Here is a 12,614-nt window from a genome sequence, read left to right on the forward strand (position 1 = left end):
TATTTTTTGCACAACTGGTTTTTGATACTTTATTTTCAGAACTGCCATGAAAAACCTAACAGTTTTTGGGGTTTTTTTTCTCAAAGCAAAGTCAAAAACTTGGTTACTGCTTTGAGGTTTTGTGGTGAACCCACAACTCTCAGACTTCTTTTCCAGGAAAAGGAGCATGGGGGGACTGTGTGGTTTAAGCCATTCACAAGGGAGGAATTAAAAAAAAAAGAACATTCTAGCTTTGCAAAAGGTGTCTGTTAAAAACACTGCTGAGTGGAAAAAAGATGAGCCAAGGTTTGCCAGAGGTGCTGTTACGAGGAAGACTGGAAATGTAAACCGTGCATGATGCAAGACTCCAACTGACCCAGTAACTTGTTTTTTATAGATGGAAGCCTTTGTAATTCTTGCTGCAGTAACAATTATCCAAGGTTTTCTTCTTGCTGGTCTGAATATCAAGGAGCAAACTCCAGAACCTGGGAGAAGCTTCGGGAGCGGGTTCGGCGCAGTTCAGGACAGCAGGGAGCGTCTGGGCAGAGCGGGGTCAGCGGCGAGGCTGCTGCAAGGGGCAGCTCCCCGTGCTGGCCGGGCAAACAGGGGCTCCAGCATCCCTTCCACGAGCCCTCCTCTTGCTGACAGCAGGCACAGGAGCACTTGCAGGGGAAACAATTCAAAATGTTGCAGACTTGGTGCTGGTAAGTAAAATAAACAAAATCAAGTGGGTAATATACTTGGAGATAATCTACTTGCCCTCAGCTTTACTCGAGGTTACCACTGGACATCACAGCTTGGAGAACTGATTCAAGGAGTGATCACAATTATCAATATAATCACACATGCAATATAATTTTTAAAAATTAGGATTTCTCCTCTTTCAAGTGAATAATTCAGATAGGAATCAAAAAAGTTCATGCACTTATACAAGAGCAATAAAAAAAATTAAATATTTATTTTGAATAACAAGCTTAAGTTCAAGCTGCATTGTTGGCAATGTTGGTTTTAAACACAGATCACAAAAGCGTGCAGAAAATTGTATTGAGCAAAGAACAAAATAATACTAAGAATTATACTAAACAGCTGCTGATTTTTAAAGAAACAAAAAAGGCTTGTAATCACTATACAAAATATAAAATGTATTAAACACTACCATCCACAGAACAGAGGTTTATTTTAGTTTGATTATATTTAAAAATTATTTGTGTAGTTATTTATATAGTGAATTGTAAATGAATATTATACAGTAACCTCCTTTTGGTCTGCAAAACCTTTGTTGCACTATAGCACATCCAATCAGGTTGCAAAAAAAAAAAAAAAAGAAGATTTATTTGTCCTTACTATCAATAAAGAAAACAATAATTGATAATACAGTAAATATTTGTCAGGTCTACAAATAATGAAATTCAAAATGACTCCTTCGACTCTGAAGCGCTTTCCATGCAAAAAGTCAGCACTTGCTGTTTAAACTGAGTGCACTACCAAGCAATGTCCAGGGTCGTAGATGCTCTTGGTAAGACTAAACTTTACCAAAAAATTTAGAAAATAAAATAAAATAATTTTTTTTTAAATCGAAGATTGAATGCAATCATGCAACTCTTACTACTGGGTAACCCACTGTGTCTCTTGTCAATTTATTGCCTTTCTGGAATATCACTCAAGGCATCAAAATTAGATTAATGATAAATATACACATAATGAAAGGACACAAACTGCTATTCGACACTACTACTGGTAATGTCTGTGCTACGTGAAAGCACCTTTAAAAAGAGCCTATGCGGCAAGAGATAAGTGTCTAAAGATTCAAAATGAATCAACAGTATTGGATAACAATATAATTCTCAACTCAGAAGCTGCCTCAAGATTAGGTGCATCTTCAGTTAATGTAACAGGAAAAAAAGGCAATGGATTTTATTATTTGTATCCACTCATAAACTGACCTAAGGCCACCAGATGTGCAGACACAACAAGTTTTCTTTTCTTTTTACAGTTCTTTAAATTGTAGGATGATAAGGGAATAGATCTATTCAAAAACAAACAGCTATTTCATCTCTATTAAGAGGTGGCACCGGGCGTGGGGTTCACGTTCTGAGTGGCCACTTGCGGTGCCACTTCAATGATCCGGGGTTTGTCTATGATCCTGGCCGTGCGGTTGCCCTTCTCCACAATGCCGATAATCCACGCCTGGTGGCCCTCGCCGTATTTCGGGGACTTGATCTCGGCGCAGAAACGCGCTGCCTGCTCTCGTGGTAGGCAGATGAGGAGGCCTCCTGCAAAGAGAGGGAGCAGAGCATCAGAATATCTGACTGAAAAGTATTTCAGCCTTGCTCTGCCATGTTATGAGTAGAAAAGTTGCCCATTTTTTTAAAAGGTTGCAGAGTTCACAGGTTGGGCCACTTGCTGCCAGGGTGGAGTTCTAACTGTTTGTTGCTGTAATCACCTGTTGTTCAATAGTTTTTCGTTAACTGCCTGTTGTAGATGGTTGGGAATTCCCCTTTTTTGTCGAGTAACACACTGCTGCTTCCTGGAGGATGGCACCCGGGATGGTGAAGAGGAGGGGACATCAGGGTTGGCATGCAAAGGAAGAAGCCCCTCACCAAACCTGTCAAAAACCCCTAAAAACAACGAGCCAACATTGAATTGAGGGGTTGAAGTGATATCTAGATGTGAGGAACAGAATCCAGTGTCCGCTAAGACCCTTTTTACCCCTCACCCTAATCTAAAAAGATGTTAGCTGGAAAGAGGACCTCGAATGTCAAACCAAAAAACTGGGAATCTCCTGATGCTCTTGTGAGGACAGAAGCCCCAGCTGTGCCTGCAGGCCAGCCGACAAAGCTGCACTTTCTGCTCCTCCTCAGTGCCACTCCTGGGAGCAGCGGTGGCATGAGCATGTGTAACCATGATATTTTCTGAAAAATCTTTTCCTTAGGATTTTTCCTCCTGAGAAGCTAAGAGGCCTCAGGAACAAAATGTAAACAATGGTTATCTGCTGCTGTGGAATGCAACAGGTGCATCTGTGATTGGTCTCATGTGGTTGTTTCTAATTAATGGCCAATCACAGTCAGCTGGCTTGGACTCTGTCTGAGCCACAAGCCTTTGTTATTAATTCTTTCTTTTGCTATTCTTAGCTAGCCTTCTGATGAAATCTTTTCTTCTATTCTTTTAGTATAGTTTTAATCTAATATATATTATAAAATAATAAATCAAGCCATCTGAAACATGGAGTCAGATCCTTGTCTCTTCCCTCTTCCTCAGACCCCTGTGAACACTGTCACAAGCGTGACCTGTCGATTCTTCCCACCCAAGCTGATTTTTAATAAAGGCATTAAAAGGAGAAAGACCTCCTGCCCTAATTAGTTCATGCCAGAGCCCTACTTGGACAAGTACTTGGTGACTTCAGTGGAGTCTGCTGAACTCCAAAGACTCCAAGAAAAGACGCAGGAGAAGCCCAATCTCTGGCTCTACAGCAAGATGTCTGTGCCTGAATGCAGTATTTAGTTTCAGATAAATGAAGCCAAATACACACAGATGTTGGCAAAAGGACGTGGTATTGATGCCAACAAATGACATACTGAAACAACACCAGCATTGTGACCTTCCTCACAGGACTGCAGAGTGCCTCTACGCAGAAACATTTTGGATAAAGGTCATATGCAGATACCTGTAACCACATATTGGTGGCAGCTGATTCTGTGAGTAATCCCATTGCCTGCAATGAAATCATTCATCCAAGCAGGGACCACTGCCCTGCTGAGAATGCAAGAGGCAGAACATGAAGCACAGGCCTGATCCAGTGCTCCCTGTGACTGCTCTTGTGACCCCTTTGTCTGACAATTTTCTAACCTTTTTAGCCTTTCCTGTAAGTTTTTTTCTCAGACACAATAGAAATTACTTCATTTACTAATGAAGGCTTTCAGAAGCAGCACAGTAATGAGTTAGCAAGCTCACCATTCCACAGTTAAACCCAAAAGCACTTCCATTCTTAGAATCCCAAAGCACTGAAAAAGACAGGTTGGCAAGTGAATTGAAAATGTTTGGAGAACACAGGCAGAGAGTAGATTCACACACCGAGGAATTTGGGCACATGCTGAGCCTCACTTCTCTTTGACCCCAAGCATTCTCATCCTCACAAGTTCTGCCACCAGCTCTGAGCCAGCCTTGGGGCAAAGGGCCATCATCACCTGCTGAGCAGGTCACCCTGGGCTCGGGTGCCACATCCTCCTCCTCCACAGGCAACTCCTCAGCACAGTGGGCACCTTGATGTTTGCTTTTCTGAGCACACAGACCCCTCGGTGGTGACTTAAGACACTTCATTTAAGGCCATGAACAAGCAGCTACTGAACACGAGGAGTTAATTAAAAGGGCAAGTGGGAGTGTGAAAGTGATTTCTTTAGATTTTGTATGAAGAAAAGTGTACCAGCCAAAAAATGCCTACCTCTCTGACATTTCAAAATAACATCCCAGTATTTCCATCAAACACAACAACAAAAAACCCATAAGCTTGAATGACAGTGGCTATAACTACTCCAGATGTAACAGACAAATCAATTGCAAAGGAATTATGTGACATTCCCATGGAAGGCTCTAAATTCAATTGAAGAGAAACTTATGTCATGGTGCAGGTAAGTCGGGGGAGATGTGTGCAAGTGGCAGTGCAGAGAAGGTGCAAACTAGCCAGGAGGGAGATGTGCAAAGTAATCTTGACTCAATTTTACACACACATACACACAGAGGTTCTTCCTGCAATTTTGTATCACTTGTACACATACCCCCTTATCATCCTCTGGCAACACCAAAAGCATGAACAAAACCCCAGTTTCTGGTGGAAAAAAAAAATCACTCCCCACCTGCTGGCTACATCCCAGTCTGATCAATAGTGCTTAAAAAGGCTATGGGCTACTCTCAACCAGCAGCAGGCTTCCTGTATGCAGTTGTGTCTCTGGTACACTGACCGGTCTCTTCACCCATTGGGTAAATCCTTAAGGTGTTTCTTAGGTTAGTCTGTGCTATTGGCATTCCCAGCTGCTCGGCTTTTTGGGGATTGAAAGGATGCAGATATTTGGTGGCTGTCCTGGCTTATCTTTGGAAGAACAAAAGGCTTTTTTTTGTAACAGGCTTTGAACGTTGATGGTTTTAACAAGTAGTATTTCAAGCAGGGAAGTAGGCACAGAACACTTCAAAAGCAGGCCAGACAAAGCTCTGTAATTAAGAGCAGAGATACAAATAGTTCATGAATCAAAACCAAGTCCTTGCTCCTGCTAATGGCTTTCTCCCACAATGACTTACAACAGGATGACATCATTAGCCTTGCCTCTTGTCAGGCACTGACACAGCCATTCCATCTTTTCCATCCATCTGCCTATTTCCACCCAATCTCCACAAATACCAAGTTGCTGAGATACCTCTACTACACTAAAAGAGTCATCTGACACTATCCAAAAGTTATTAGGACTGAAAAATACATACATGTATCAACATCCCAAACAGTAACTGACTTATCTCTGCAAGTAGCCACTCTAACAAACAGCTCATTCTTTTGAAACCAAATTCCTGACTGCAACTTTAACCATTACCAAGGAGTTCCCTAAAAGAGAGTGCGGAATCATATAAAAGTGCAATTTAGGAGACTACACCATTAGCAAGAGTACCTCAAGGATGGAACAGATGACATAATACATCTTTTCAACACTGGCTTTTGTCAACAGGTGCCCAGCAAATGCACATAGGGGGAAAAAAACCCCAACTCAGTAACCTTAAAATCCATTCAAATAGTTTTCCAGTAAACTTCTTATTGCCTGTGCACTCAGCTGAAAAACATCTGTTCCCAGATGAAGAAGCTACAGACAGAGCGTGTCTAGAAGTTGAAGCCAACAGAGAAGAAGTGTCAGAGTAAGCAGAGCCTTGAGCAGCCCCAGCAGGCCTCCCCACAGCTGGGTATCAGGCACAGCAAGGCAGGCCTTGGCCTTCACATAAATCAAGGCCAGGACAGGAGGAGTGCAAACAGCCTGGTGTGAATGCTAAGGAGCCATGCCAGCAGAGCCTGCCCAGCTCACACTGCTGACACTCACCAGGCCCTGCAGTGCAAGCCTGAAGCCTGTGGGTGGTTATTCAGCTTCCTGGCCAGGGTGTCCACATGGCTACTGATCCTTTTTGGGGATCTGGCAGACACTGCCCTGTGACAAATCCCTGTGGCCATCTCTAATGCGAGAAACACAGCGCTGTGATCAAATCAGACAGATGTGTTCTGAGGCACCCGCAGTTCACCACCAACCAGATCTGTCTGGCTGTTTTTCCCATCATCATCCATCTCTGCACAATGCAAGCTGCTCAGCATTTCAAAAAGATCTCTTGCTCTCACTCCCAGAAGAGATTCTGAAGTCAAGCATTTCCCACTTCCTGGCAGTGCATCCATCTGCACTGTTTTACATTCCTGCAGTGAAAAGAGAATTGGGTATCCCCAAGGTGCAGGACAGACAGCTCTGAAGATGTAAGCACTTGGTTTGCAGCTAAACCATTCCCACACCAACTGCTACCCAAACCTCTACTACAGCCACTCACCTGGAAGGGCACCTTGCAGTTCCAGCTCTGTATCATGTCATTTTTTGGGCTTTTTCCAAGTAATAAATGTACTGGCACTCCAGCTATGTGGGCTCCTGGGTTTTAAGAATCTGACTGGTATTACCAACCTTATTGACACAGCTTGCCAAGCTGCCACCAGATATTTCTGCTCCCTTCTGACTGACTCTGGATTTGAAAAGGGTTCATGTCCCATATCCTGTTACACATCATCTGAGTCACACAGTCTCTGTAGGACAGGTGTCTGCTCAAGCACAGAGGGCCAAAGAACAACTCAGCAGATCAGGGTAAGTTATGTATTCACGAGGGGAAAAGTTTATTGCTCTCATTGTGAGGCTTTTTTCCAAATCTTCCAACTGTTCTGCTTCAAGGGGCCCCCTATGTTGTGAACTGCAGAGAACATGGGTAATACTTCTGAAGAGCCAGAAGATGGCAGGGAAATGAAATAAGAGAAAAAGACAGATTAGTTGCTACATCTCTCCATTTCCCAAAGAGAAAGAAGAGTCAGACTAAATTAGAAAAAAAAAAATTAAACAGAAGATTCAGAACAAAAGTTAAGTAGAAAGACATTCAGCAGATGACAGTGATCATGCTTATCAGAGAAGAGCCTACTCTTAATAAGGCAACTTAAAAACCATCAGAAGTTCTCATCACCTGATGACTCTGTTTTTGTCCATAGCCAGGTTTTCAGTGCAGTCTGTTGTACTCATTGTCACTGCACGTGGCAGCTTTATTGCACTCGAGTAATAAATGGGTCAGAAAGCAACACTGACTTTTCTGCTGCTTGTCACAATCCCTGAAGTCAGATTTCATACAAGTAAAGGAGAAAAGCTGTAAGCTGTATTCTTGGATGTCTGTATGCTGGGGACAGAGAAGGCCTCAGTTGCCAACACTGGCCCACCCAACACTAAATTTTATAGTACCAAACCAAACACCATCCTTTGTCAGGCAAAACTACTGCCAGTGGCTTTGCTTTTGAGAAAACTGTGCCAGATGTGGTGGAATTTCCAGCTATCTAACGTTCTGCAGTTAACAGAGTTTCAAAAGAATTCAGAATCATCACTAACTTCTAACTGCAAACTGGAGGGTTGCAGGGTTTCTCTAATAGTGTTCCATATGGGAGCAAAAGACACTCAGGACAGGATGGTGGTTTGCAAGTCCAGCTGAAGCAGTCAGTTGTGAACAGCTGTATGGCTGCTGCTCATTAGCCTGGCCAGGTGCCAAACCAACTGTGACTCTGAACACACAGCACCAATTTGTGCATCTGAAATGGAACTCTGAGGTGCAGGTGTAGGGTGTTATGAGTAGAAAAGTTGTCCATTTTTTTAAAGGTTGCAGAGTTAACAGGTTAAACCAATTGCTGCTAAGTTGGAGTCCTAACTATTTGTTGTTAATAATTTCATGTTGTAATCACCTGTTGTTAATAATTTTTCTTTAATTACCTGTTGTGGATGGTTAGAAATCCCCCTTTGTCGAGTATCACCCTGCTGCTTCCTGGAAAATGGCACCTGGGACTGTGAGGAGGAGGTGACATTGGGGCTGGTATGTAAATGAGGAGACCCCTCACCAAATCTATCAGGAAAAACTCCTAAAGCAATGAGCCACCATGGAATTAAGAGATCTAAGTAATGTCTAGAGGTGAGGAATGGACTCCAGTGTCTGCTAAGACCCTTTTTACCTTTCACCCTAACCTAAAAAGACATCGGCTAGAAAGAGGACCTCGAATGTCAAACTGAAAAATGGGGAATCTGCTGGTGCTTTTGTGAGGATGGAAGCCCCAGCTCTGCCCACAGACCAGTGGACAAAGCTGCACTTTTCCTCCTCCTCCATGCCACTCCTGGGAGCAGCGGCGGCATGAGCGCAACCGTCAGTTCTCCCCACCAGAGCTGATTTTTAATAAAGGCATTAAAAAGGAGAACGATCTCCTGTCCTATTTATTGCATAGGGAAGGAAGAGGGTGGCACAGCTGTCACCTACCTGAAGTCTCTGGACAAGTGCCGTGCATGAGGCCGAACATGTTGCCACAGGCCTTACTGACAGCAGCCATCTTGGCCAGGACGGGGAGGTTGTGGATGACGAAGGACACCTCGTTGCGCTGCTGCTTGGCAAGGTTCTGTGCATGGCCCAGGATCCCAAAGCCTGTGATGTCTGTAGCTGCATGTGCATTGAACGTGTGCATGAGGCCAGCAGCTACAGGGGAGGGAGGGGGAAAGAACACCACATCACAAAATACCCAATCGTCAGGAAAGTGCTTTAGCAATATCGCGCACAGTTGCGTACAGTTGTGAATGAAGTTGCGAACCTTTAATGCAAACCAGGTTGGGTTAAAGAAATAAAATAAATAAAGAAATAAAATCGTACTTGAAGAGAACTGGAATTCACCAATAGTGCATGTTACACTTAAAAAATTCAATCTGTATTTAAGACATTAAATCATGCTGGAAATCTGTCATGGAAGTTGCCTTAATGAGCATGGGCTATTAGACACGTGCTACTCATTTATACTGGCAGTCTAAGAAACAGGGGTTGCTTCAGATCCAAACTTCCCAAAGCTGAGGGCCAGGGAGATTCTGAGCTCAGCTTTGCTCCACTAAGGGCAAGGACCAGACACAGCTCAGTCTTCTCCCACCTATTCCCCTGCCGCCCTGAAATATTGACATCAGAACTTGAGATTCGGACACTCGAAGTTTAAGAGCTGAAGAACAAAGCCCGCGGCTGTGGGGGAAGGGCCCCAGCCTCCCCACCTATACATTCATGAAATTCCTGCACATTTGCAGCTCCAGGGTGGGAAAAGGGCACCCCTGCTTGCAGGACAATAGCACCAGTTAAAAGTATTTAAGTGTTGTTAAAGGTGTCTGACAAGAGTAGAGAAAAACAAAACCGAGAACACTTGGACTTTCTTTGGGTGCTTCCCAATGCAGGAGCAGGACCGAGTTCTTTTCCATAAGGCAATGCTGGTCATTTATCCCTGGAAGGCTTTGACAAAGAATGAGAAACCAGGGGATGACATAAGAAATGAGAACTGAATAAATGGGAAAAGAGATATTTAACTATGCTTGTTCCTTCAAGTGAGAAGTAAGTAAGGAAACACTTAACTCAATTCTCCACTCTGCCAAAAGATACTTTGAACAAAGAAGGGAAATCCTGGATTAAAACTTCTAGGGTAAAAGCAGAACCTTTCCTCTACCAAAATTAAAAAAAAACCAAAACAAAAAACAACAAAAAAAAAAAAAAAACCCAAAAAACCCACTACAGGAACAGGAAAAAGACAAACAGGAAAAAAAAGTATGTTCCACATATATCCACATATATACTCCACACTGTGGAAAACACAGTACGAGAACGAATTAGGACAAAGTAAATTTTTTTTTTAAAAATCAAAATTTAAATTGAAGCTTATAGAGCTTTTCCTTTTTTATTCTATTTCAAATTCTTTTAATCTTATCACAGCCAGGCCTTCTCTATGCAAGAAAATAAGGAACAAATCCAATATTTTTCGCTTTCAAACATACTTTAACTCACTGGGATGTTACTTGCAGCACGCACATGAGTCATAATCATATCCAGCAGCTTTGTGTTTTTGCTGTATAATTACAAGAGAGCGTTTGATTTTAATTTGCTGGCTTTGCTAACACTGAACAGCAGAGAAATGGGGCAGAATGAAAGGGACAAAGTGGCTGTGTCACAATTCCCCAAAGCACTGAAATGAAATTGATATGGAATTGGAAATACTCACAACCCCTGCCCTCCAAGACACACACATCTCTTCTTACCTGTCCTGTTCAGCCGTGCCATATTCATCATTGCCTCCTGATATGCTAGTTCTACATCTTCCTGCGTTACCACCAGTTTGATTTTATTCCACTTTTCAGGCTAATGGATGAAATAAAAATGTTTCTTTTAGATTTTCAGCTGTACATTTTAAAGCACACCCTGACCACTTAAAAAACCCCAAACTCTTAATCCAAAATGTACTTTTTTTTTTAACAGTTAAAGAGGGGGAAAATGTTCCAGTCAGGTGTGTGCCTTAGTGTGCTGTACCCCAGCAAAGTTCATTTCAAGATCTATTAGGCACTAAGTACCTCAAATCCTACTTTCAGCAGCTGAGTGGAGTGAAATATTCTACCCTAGGGAAAGAACTCCTTCAAGGCAACTCTCTGGATTGAACTCCCACAGCCAAATTAAAAAAAAAAAAAACTTTGTTGCTGGGTGTTGAGATTTGTAATTCCTGGCTTCTTGGGTTTTTAAGAGATTGTTCTTGACTTCACACCTGGGCACTCTGATGAGGAAAGACCACTGACATCCACCAGTCCTGGTCAGAGGACTGTATGCTAAGGCAGGATATAATCACTCTAGTTTAGGATTAAGGCAGTTTCATAAGCCTCCTCTACAATTTAATACCAGCATCTTCCACCCATTCTCCAATGTCTGGTATGGTGTCATCCCTTCATAATATTCCCATAAATGCTCTCATCCCAGAAGGGTTTCACAACAATTTAGGAAACAGTACCTTTATAAAGGGTAATTGTTTCATTCAAAGCTGAAGTGATTCCAGATCCAGAATGAAACAAAGCTACTATTTTATTTTTAAAAGCCACACTACAACTGATTTAACTTTTTTTTTTTTTTGCAATGAAAATAAAATTACAGAGAACTGAAAGTCAGAAAACACAGGATTTTTGAAGCCACAATACTTACACTGCCATTCCATAGAGTAAATGTATAGAACAAACATCTTACTTAGCAAAAAGTGCAGGAACTACTAAGAAATGGTAGGTGATGCTACCCTGGGAAGGATCTTGTCTTAACAAATGAGTGCTGACTTCAAGGGGTGTAAGAGAGAATCCAGAAATGGCAAAAGGGGGAAAGACTGGTCAGCCAAAATAAATAAATTGTTAAAGAGCAAGGAACGATGGCAGTGGGACCAGATTTTCTGATATTAGGTTGAACTGGATCTACCAATTAAAGAAAAACATTTTTGTTTACACAAATTAGAGGCCAAATAAAAAATAAGATGTGGCTGTTACAGACATGACAGAATAGTGATTATTCTTACTCTGGGAATGACTGAAAAACATCTGAGCAGTCATTCTGCCTTAGGTTTCAGAAACAGTTCTGAGGCTGATCATAGGACAGAAAGTGGTCAGATGATGGCAATGGAAATCACAAACAATGTGGAAGCAGAAGTCAAGGCTGAGGGTAGAAGAGCCACAAACACAGGTAAGATATGAATTGAAGGAAAATTCCTCTCCACTACAGCAATCAAAGTACTGGTGTTAGTCAACAGGGAATTAGGGTGGAAAAATTTGCAAAAACTCCCAAACACATTATAAAAGCAAGACTGGATTTCCAAATAGGAAGGGTCTGTAGACAACAGCAAAGAGCAAGAAAACCCTCTCTGAAGGGGCACATCTCAGCCCCTTTCGTGCCTTTAAGCACGAATATCTCTGCACTCCAGTTTGCCTTTCTTGCCTGTGCATTCACTTGCTATACTATACCTTCTCCCACACACTTTTTAATGTGAAGTCCAATTCCCCACCAAAAGTTGATTTACAGGTGGATTTGTGATGGGTAATTATTTCTAGTTTCACTTTCCCTGTGCTTTCACAAAACAAAGCTAAAGAAAAGGTAGCATAGATACTCAGAAGTTTTCCTACCACAATCAAAGATATATTCTGCTTACACACAATAATAGCAGTATTGATTTCCTGGCTCTCCTCATTTTTCAGACCAGGTTTTTCTGTTTGACAGTTGAGGAAATTAGTAGTATTTGAAATATGTGGAAATTTAGAACAGCCTTAATTTGCAAGTCTGCTCATCAGTACAACAAGAAGATATGTTAAAAAGTAAGATTATGGCCAGAAAACATACTATGGAATTAGGATCTTGTTTCACTTCATTTTCATTTCAAGATTATCTGAGACCCTGATCCTTGTATCTGTGGAAAACACAGGATTCTGAAGAGGTCCAAGTTGCTAGGCCAGACCCTATGAAGAAGGAGAAAAATATTTTTCCCTTGTTGCTCTCACTTCAGACTCCGATGAAGGTTTAAGCTG

At 42.0% G+C, this 12,614-nt stretch overlaps 1 protein-coding gene across 3 annotated transcripts in view; it reads right to left on the reverse strand.

Moving 5' to 3' along the window:
- SEPHS1 (selenophosphate synthetase 1) overlaps nt 1-12,614 on the reverse strand; it is a 26,512-nt gene continuing 13,898 nt past the window's right edge. For 2 of the 3 annotated variants that reach the window (XM_036400338.2, XM_036400337.2), the window contains exons 7-9: nt 10,332-10,431; nt 8,536-8,748; nt 919-2,252 (exon numbers count right to left, since the gene is read on the reverse strand). In XM_036400338.2, coding sequence (XP_036256231.1) covers nt 2,038-2,252; nt 8,536-8,748; nt 10,332-10,431 — 528 coding nt within the window. In that variant the 3' untranslated portion in view covers nt 919-2,037. Of the gene's footprint in view, nt 681-918; nt 2,253-8,535; nt 8,749-10,331; nt 10,432-12,614 lie in introns of those variants that run through there. The other variant, XR_004981785.1, reaches the window with a different exon arrangement.

The sequence above is a fragment of the Molothrus ater genome, chromosome 5 (genome assembly GCF_012460135.2).
Source record: "Molothrus ater isolate BHLD 08-10-18 breed brown headed cowbird chromosome 5, BPBGC_Mater_1.1, whole genome shotgun sequence".
Lineage (NCBI taxonomy): Eukaryota > Metazoa > Chordata > Aves > Passeriformes > Icteridae > Molothrus > Molothrus ater.